The 8,767-nt window shown below is 54.4% G+C and overlaps 1 protein-coding gene across 2 annotated transcripts in view; it reads left to right on the top strand.

Moving 5' to 3' along the window:
- The window catches only part of VIPR1 (vasoactive intestinal peptide receptor 1), a 32,174-nt gene extending 28,350 nt beyond the window's left edge, over nt 1-3,824 (top strand). For both annotated transcript variants that reach the window (XM_010835449.1, XM_010835448.1), the window contains exons 11-13: nt 1,334-1,463; nt 1,693-1,734; nt 2,413-3,824. In XM_010835449.1, coding sequence (XP_010833751.1) covers nt 1,334-1,463; nt 1,693-1,734; nt 2,413-2,604 — 364 coding nt within the window. In that variant the 3' untranslated portion in view covers nt 2,605-3,824. The remainder of the gene's footprint in view (nt 1-1,333; nt 1,464-1,692; nt 1,735-2,412) is intronic.
- Nucleotides 3,825-8,767: the final 4,943 nt, after the last annotated feature.

The raw sequence follows: 8,767 nt of genomic DNA, 5'->3' as shown, positions 1-8,767 counted from the left end.
GGAGTGGAAGATGGAGCTCCCTGTGGAGGGACTGTCAGCTCCCACTCTCCACCTCCCCACAAGCCTTCAGTTTAAAGAAAGCCTCCATCTGCCAGTCGCGGGTGCGTGGGATAGGTTTGCAGCCAGATAGCGGTGGGCAGGGCTGGGGATACTGGTGTGGTGGGGAACCAGGTCCAGGAAGGAGTGGGTGGGGCCAGGCCAGCTCTTCTGCCCACAGTTTGCTGTGGGTCCTTAGACTCAGGGCTAGGCTCCCCTGGACTGACTGCCAGGGCAGGAGAGATAAAGGCAGAGACACATCCACCCCTCAGACCTCTCCCAGCCAGAGGACTGTGGGTTCACGCTGCCTGGACCAGCTATCAGGTCAGGGGGCTGGGAGGCCTGAACCAGGATGAGCCCTGTTCCACAGGAAAGCGGCAAGGCGTTTCAAGTGAGTGTGGACCCTGCTGAGCACGCAAGGGTGGTAAAGGAAGAGCTGGTCTTTTGGAGAATGCTGGAGTTGCGTGTATTGGTCAGGGGGAGGCAGGGGGAAAGGGGTGTGATCCCAGAGAAGGTAGCAACTCCTGAGGAAGTGGACACAGCAGAGAAGCCAAAGACAGGCCTTTGCTAGTTGACCCTGAGTCACCCTTGGTGACCAAGCACAAACTTGAGCACCCACCATCCTCCCAAGTGACCTTGGACAGAGCCTTCCTTCCCAAAGGCCCTCAAATTCCAATAAAGCATTGGTCTCTCATGAAAACATTGCACTTTGTAGCACCCAAAGCACTTCCGAGTTTACAGTGGTTGGATGGCATCACCAACTCAGTGGAGATGAGTTTGAGCAAACTCTGGGAGATAGTGAAGGACAAGGAAGCCTGGTGTGCTGCAGTCCATGGGATCCCAAAGAGTTGGACACGATGTAGAGACTGAAAAACCACTTCTATTACTTGACCATGTTGAGCATACATTCACCCCATTGTACAGATTGTAGAAATTGAGACCAGGGAAAAACAAACCACGATGTCCCGTTGCTTAATATCCCCATTAGTGGCCATGGAGCCTGAAATAACCACTATTACGCATCATCCTCGGGTTTTTCAGCAGTGGCCTTCCTTTATGTGCTCTCCTCCAGGAAGTGAAATACAGGGGTTACACTCTGTCTCTCATGAGCCTGTCCAGGGGAGGACGGCCGGGGGGCATGAGGATATGGGCACTGCAGATACAGAACAGAAATATGTGGGCAAAGGGCTGGCGAGAACCCACAGCCCATCCTCACACATCCTGCTCCTTGTCCCTGTCTTCTGTGGCCACATGTGTGGACACGCATGCCCACTGCCTGCCCCTCCCCTGTCCCCAGGAGATTGGCCAAGTCCACCCTTCTGCTGATCCCCCTGTTTGGTGTGCACTACATCATGTTCGCCTTCTTCCCCGACAACTTTAAGGCTGAAGTGAAACTGGTCTTTGAGCTCGTCGTGGGTTCTTTCCAGGTAGGAACTGTGGACGTAAGGCTGCATTCTTCTCTGGGCTTTAAGGGAGGGGATTCTCCTGGGGCCTTGGCCTCTTGCCCCTAGGTGCCAATCTTTTCATTGTAATAAGTATCTATTAAGCACCTACTCTACGTTTAGCTCTTTGATTAACCGAGGGAACACGGGTAGGGCAGGGCTTGGGGCTCTCTGGGTCTATCTACCTCACTTCTCCTGCTCCCTTCCTCCCCAGGGTTTCGTGGTGGCCATCCTCTACTGCTTCCTGAATGGCGAGGTAAGCCCCTCCCAGACCTTGGGGGCCAGGGAACAGAGTCTCGTTGCCCCAGGGTCCAAAAGCCCTGATGTGGAGAGCAGAGAAGGGTCAAACCTTGCTATGCCAAAGGTGGTCCTCAGACTAGTTCGTCAGTGATGGCACCTAGGACCTTGCTTAAAATGCTGATTTCTGAGACGACCCCGGACTTGCTGACTTTGAATCTGCTTTTAAGAAAATCTCCGGGGATTCGTGTGATTCGTGAGAGAAGAATGTGAGAAGTGCTGTGTTGGGTGGCTATGTGCAGTGTGAGCGGGGATGGTTGGAGGCAGCAAGAGAAGGTTGAGTCACTGTGGAGCCTGGTTACAAAGCAAAAAATCTACTTGGATGAGTTCAAGTGATTTAGAAGGCAAAGATCAGGAGACTACAGTACAGCCACCCCAGGCAGCATCCCACTCCCTCCCTAGACTGCATTCTCTGATCCTCTCTGGCTCCCACCTCCCTCAACTCCAATCGCTTGATTTGACCTGGCTCCACCAAGGAGGTCCCATCTCTGCAGCGCCCAAAGTAGCATCTGGCCCCTCACATTAGACTCCTCAAGAGGATATGACTGACCGGGTCCACATCCTAGATGAAGTACAGCCCAGTCAGCATGGCAGGAGGCTTCCTTGGGGCGGGCCTGACCACTCTCCCTTCTCCCAGGTGCAGGCAGAGCTGCGGCGGAAGTGGCGGCGCTGGCACCTGCAGGGCGTCTTGGGTTGGGACCCCAAATACCAGCACCCGTCCGCAGGCAGCAACGGGGCCACATGCAGCACGCAGGTCTCCATGCTGACCCGCGTCAGCCCGGGTGCGGGCCGCTCCTCCAGCTTCCAGGCCGAAGTCTCCCTGGTCTGACCGCCAGGTGCCCAGGCGGGTGGGCGACCCCTCTCGCCGGCACCGCCCGCCACCCCGCGCGGCACAGGGGGCAAAGACCTCTCAGGCGAGGTCAGCCCCAGCCCTGAGCTCAGGAGGCTTCCCAGGGCCCCCAGATCACTGTCCGGAATCCCCTGAAGAACGCTGCCTTTGCGCCTGCCTGGAGGACGAGGGTACATAGGTGGAGGAACACTGGAAGCTCCTACCTGGAAGACGTGGGGTGAAGCTCAGTCTTCAGACTCCGCCCCCAAAGACTCCCTCCTCCAATCGAGGGCAAGAAACCTGCATATTCTCCTGATTCCACCCCCGGTAGCTCTCGAGAGCCATCGGAGAAAGGCCACCGCCTATCCCCAGACAGTGCATTTGGGAATGTGCTGTTATCTCAGGCGACAAGGGTACTGCCCCGAAAGGTCACCTGCCACCACCACCTGGACAGTGCCTGAAGTTCCACCGCTGACATCAGGTTCTTTTGGGTTAAGCATCACCATTCAGGCATCTCTCCAGACATGTGGTCCCCTCCCTCAGTGCCTCCTCATAGCTGCCAGCTCTTCGCAGTGAATGAGTTTTTCTGCCTCCAGCAGGTGCGGTTGTAAACAAGGAGTTTTTAGTTTGGGGAGGGCAGCTGTCTCCATAGTCCCTGCTAAGGTGGAGTTGCCCTGGGATGGCTGGACCAATTCCAGTAGATTACCTCCAGCCCTACCGATCCTCATGGGCTATGGGAGCTGCCCACCTGTGTGCCAACTATTAGCACCAGGCTCAGAGATGATGGACGCTCACAGGCCCCTTCATCCTCACAGCAACCCAGCAAGGTGGGCACTAAATCACAGTGAGCCTCACACAGAGCAGGGACCTCACCTTGTCACACAGACAGGATTTGAACTCAGATCTTGCTGATGGGAAAGTGAAAGCACAGACTTTTATGCTGCCTTTTATATATTGTAACCAGTGGGATCTTCTTGCTTATTTGTATCACCATTGGTATCATTATTAGCACCATCCCCAAACCCCATTCCCATTCTCCCTGGAGTGTGGCTGAGGAGTCCTCTGGCCCGTGTATCCTCTGGACAAGAGCCTGGGGGTTGTCACAGCCTGTATCTTCCCTGCACCCCTGTGGCCACACGGCCTGCTACCCACGCCCCAGCCAGAAGATCCCCTCAGGACTGCAAACAGCCTTGTGCAACAATAAACACTGGGTTGGATTAGCCTGGTTTTCCTGGTGGTTGGTGTTCCCATGTGGGATAAAATGGGGACCAGCTTCCAACTCGTGGCCATCCCCCCATTCCCCATTCCAAGGAGGGCTGGTCAAAATCGTCACCGAAGTCAGACGCCACCACCCCTCTGGCTTCCATGTGAGGAACACACAGTTCTAAGGGCTTTCAACTCACATATTGCTCAGTGGTACCCTCCTCTCTCCTCTGAGGGTGGTGAAGTTCTATCCCGTCCTTGTTGTGTCCCCCTGCCCCCTAAATCCAACCAAGAAGAGACAGTTCTATTCTTGGAACTATACAAGACAGCTGACAGAGCTGTCCGCAGTCCCAGAAGTGGTTACGTCTGGGCACCGACACCCAAAGAGCACGCAGGTCATGAGATGACCATGTTGCCTTTCTCCGGGTGGCAGAGGACAGAATAAGTGTCACCAGAAACAGACAATGCCTCTAATAGGTTTAAACACAGAGGCTGCAGGGTGAAGAAGATGATGCTGGTCAGCAAGGGATGGATTCAAAGCCATTGCTCCCGTTGACCTCCTTGGGTTCCCCTTCCTGCAAACTTTCTGCCTGGTCCTGGCCCAGTCACCACTCTGCCTAAAATCCCTCCATTAGTGAGTCATATCTGGGAAGAGAAGCAGAGTTATCATCCAGGAGGATGGAAAAAGAGAGAGAGACCCAAGACAGGGACAAAGAAAAAAAAAGGACAGAGGTGGGGCCCTGCCACCCCACAACTCCCCCCTCCTGGCAGGGGTTGAGGGGCATTCAGGAATGGAGAGAAGTTGAGACACGGTTCCTGGCCAGCAGAGGTCATGAGCAGACATCCTAGGCTGTGTATGAACTGGGAGTAGAATAGGGGTGACCACGAGCAGAATTTCTCCTGCACCCCTCACCAGTACCTCTCCTGCCTTTCTGGGCACGATCAGACCAGACCAGCTCATCTCTATCGCCACCTGGTGGGTGCCTCGAGGACTTCACCAAGGTTAGCCTTAGGGACCCAAATACCTGAGTGGAGGCCCCTCCCCAGAAGCCCAGGTGACAAAGAGGTCAGGCCTCTCTCCCTCAGATCCATTTCAGAATGAGATTCAAGAGAGAGAGGAGGTGGTGAGGACACAGGATTGATGATCCCAGAGACAGCTTGGGATGAAAGAGACCCAGGATGGGCCCTCCAACCAAGCCCTTGTGACAGTGCTTCCAGCCTCAGACCCAGCTGTGACCCCAGGTAGAACCAGACCTCTGGTAGCCTACAGGCGAGGCCCTGGCCCTTGACCACATCTGACCCCAGACCCTAAGGGCAAAGCCCAGTTAACTCAGGTGGGCTCACTCTGGGAAGACAAGTAGCGCCCCCACCATCCTGGCACAGACTGCCATCATGTAGATGACTCCTGCCACTCCGGAGGACAGGATGCCCAAGGAGGTGACCAGTCTGCCAGTAGAATGGATAAGGAGCATCTTCCAGGTGAGGGATACTTCCTGAGAACTAGGGAGGAGTCGCCAGATTCCAAGGGAACAGAAGAGGTGCCAGAATCACCTGAATCCAAGTAAGCAAGTATGAGGGGGCTCTTTGCAGCAGGAATTCAGTAGGGGCTTCTTAAATGAAGCCAAAGGGAGAGGGTGGGTTTTGGGCAGGCCACTCTGGCTGCTGAGAAGAACCCCAAGGGTGGGACAAGGAAAAGCTGCCAGTCCATCATCCAGATGGGGAGGACCTGGTTTGGAACATGCTGAAGTAAGGTCTGTGGGGTACCTGGGAGAAGACCCAAGACTGCTGGAACCTGATCTAAGGGGCCAGAGCCCAGGCAGGAGGTAGGGAGACCAGAGCAGCCCCTGGGGGTGGGCTCAGGGAGTCTATATCCCCAGGCACCTCCATCTGGTTGGCAGGCAGGGGTGGTTGGAGTGAAGAGCTGGTATCAGTGCCTCAGTTCCCATCACTTGCCCAGGGCCTGTTTTAATGGGCAATGACCCCACGCCCGCACCCCCCGCTCCTTGCTGTTCCCTCCATGTGGGAACAGGAACTGCTCTTATCTCTCCCGGGGGAGGGGGCCGGAGCCACAGCTGGCAGTCATTAAACACCCTGATCAGGCCAGGGATGGCTGAGATATTAATAGCCAGGAGTCGATGGCCTGGGAGACGCAGCCTCCCAGAAAAAGGGACAGAACCCTCTTCAGGCCATGGGAGGATGAGGAAGATGGGTCAGGAGGCCATCCAGGCAATGCCCCAGCCCCCAGGCAGGACAGATGAAATCCAGAGAGGAGGGAAGGGACTTGGGATCGCCAGTAAGTCATCAGTGCAGCCCAGCCTTGAACTCAGTTCTCACAGCCCCAGAACCCTGCTTCATTATATGAATTGTCATAGGTCAGATTCACTTTGATTGCCCTGTACAGAAACCTAAAGGCAGACCTAATTGGTGAGCCTGACTCTTTATTGTCTTTATTTCAAAATCTTGATTTTTTTTTTTTTGCTCATTTTGTGCTTTGACATTAGTTTTGATTTTTTTAAATATTGCATTAAAATACTTATCCTGATTACCACTGAGTTTTTTGCAACCCCCTTAAGTTTTGCATCCAAAAACAGTGCCTCACTTGCCTCACCATAGTCCCAGCCCAGCTCCCAGAGGTCCCAGTGTCTCTGAGCTCAGCATATTGGCATGGAAAAAACTTTGAAGAGTTCTGAGCCAGCCTCTATGTGGCCCAGAGGGAAGGGGTCCTGCCAGGGTGATGCCCACTAGAAGTAGGGAGCTCCAAGATTAATTCAGAGGCTCAAAAAATGTCAACTTAGACCTAGATGTTTCCTGTCCACTCTACCATCCTCAATGTGTTGACTTTTGTCCTCAGACTTATTGTCTCTTGATTGCAAGATGGTTGCTGTTGCTCCAAGCATCACATTCTCACAGGACCCCATTCACTGGCAGGGAGGAGAGTGCTTCCTGTGTGTCTCTTTTTTGTCAGGAAAATAAGCTATCCCAGAACCTACTTTCTATATACTCTCTTCAGGCTCCTTGGCTAGGACTAGGTCACACACGCAAGCCCTGGCTGTAAGAGAGACCAGGCTTTCAGAGGCAAGTCGATCTAATAAGGAAGAAGGATTGATCTGATAGAGGCAGATAGCTGTTGAGTAGGCACCCAACAGAGTCTGACTCTCAGTCTCCTTTGGGATGCCTCTTTGGGTAAGTGTATGGCCTTCTATATTCCCTCCATCTAAGCCTGTGGGTGTGGTAGATGGCAGAGGGGAGGAAGCCAAACCAGTGATGGGTCAGTGGTCAGACCTAGAAAACACTCTAAGTCTCTGTGCAAAAAGAGATTTTAAACATTTATCATTTGTGTATTTACTTAATTGTACCCGGTCTTGGTTGCAGCATTTGGGTTCTTGTTCCCTGGGACTGAACCCAGATTCCCCTGCATTAGGAGCACAGTCTTAGCCACCCGACCACAAGGGAAGTCCCAGAAAGAGATTGAAAGTAGGAAAGTAAACAAACGTATAAAAGTTTGGAAGAATGGAAACTAGGGCACTCCTAGCTTTGTGGTCACACCACCCCAGCTACTACCTTGAAGGAAATTATTATCAGTGTCCGAGTTGCACATCCATTAAACTGGTGACAAGGAAGTGGAGCAGAGTATGCTGCTGTGGCAAAAACTCACATCTGCCAGATCCCACCCAGCAGCCACCAAGCCACAGAAAGAGAGGCCCCCACTCCCCTTCTGCCTTCCACTTGCTCCCAAAGAGCCTCCCTCTAAGTTGCATCTGAATTCTCAGCAGTCGGGGGGTCTGGGCCTTCTAGCCCCTGCAACCCAGGGAAATATGGAGGGGGCCAGGGAGGGGACACCAACGGCCAGTGGGCCATTTCTAGCACAGAGGCTCAGGTGACTTTGCGGCCTGAGTCCCCAGAAATCAGAGCCCATGACCAGGAACCAGGAACAGGGAACAGAGAAATATGACACGGGGAAACCGAGAGCGCCAATACTCCAGGGGGCTATTGAGCTGGTCACCGCTCTGCCAGTGGGAACTCGTGTCCACGGGGACCCTCCAAGGAGTGCCTCACACTGCTGGGCAGGGCAGGACTGAGTGTAAGTGGATGCCTGCAGCTGTCCCACAATGACTCTGGAGGCCCTGGGGCAGAAAGCAAGAGCTGTGTGGGACAGCTGAGGTGGGGTCAGTTTTTCCTGCAGGAACGGCAGAGGCGGGTGAAGAAGACACGAGGCAGAGCCCAATACAGGCGGCCTTGTGGCAGGAGAGAAAGAAGCCTGGCACAAACTAGGCTAGAGTCTTCTAAGGTCTCGGTGGACATTCACGGTGGCCAGGCGCTCGTGGACTCCCAGCCTGTGCCCCCGGCTCTAGGCCCCATCTCAGTTCACTCTGGCTCCTCAGACCGCTCCAACCCCAGCCATCCCTCCATTTCCACCCTGGGGATGAGCTGCTCTCACCTCTGCACTGGGCCCAGCAATGCTGAGACAGGCCCACAGGTCCCCACTCAGCCACCTTCCCCATGCCCCATGGAGCAGAGGAACTTCTGGAACCTTCCAGGCCTCTGGGAGTGGAAGGAGGCTTGAGAGAAGGTGCCTACTCTGACCTTCTTGCCTTCAAATCTGTAGCTCCACTGTCTTTACTTTACCCAGCAGGGCCTCCTGAGAGCCACAGGTTGCCTGGTGGGGGGGCAGGGGAGGCTATCTTCCAATGCAGAGGGGGACACACCCACCTCTAGCTTCAGTTTTCAATTCCTTTCCCTTCAAGCTTTCATCCCAGAGAATGAAACCTAAACAAGCATCTGAGAGATGTGTCCCCTCCTCTTCCCACCACTCACCAGCTGAAGCTGGGTTTTCCTCCCCCAATCCACCCTCTACCCCATCCTCCCCCCATCCTCAGCCCCTCATCCTCCTTCCCTCCATCCCCCCCTCCCCACATCCTCCCTGTTCCCAGAGATGGCTTCACCCATCCCCACCCCTTCC

This window comes from Bison bison, unplaced genomic scaffold, assembly GCF_000754665.1.
Source record: "Bison bison bison isolate TAMUID 2011002044 unplaced genomic scaffold, Bison_UMD1.0 scf7180017864043, whole genome shotgun sequence".
Taxonomy (NCBI): Eukaryota; Metazoa; Chordata; class Mammalia; order Artiodactyla; family Bovidae; genus Bison; species Bison bison.
The sequence above is the reverse complement of the archived record's forward strand: the minus strand, read 5'-3'. Positions and strand labels throughout refer to the sequence as shown.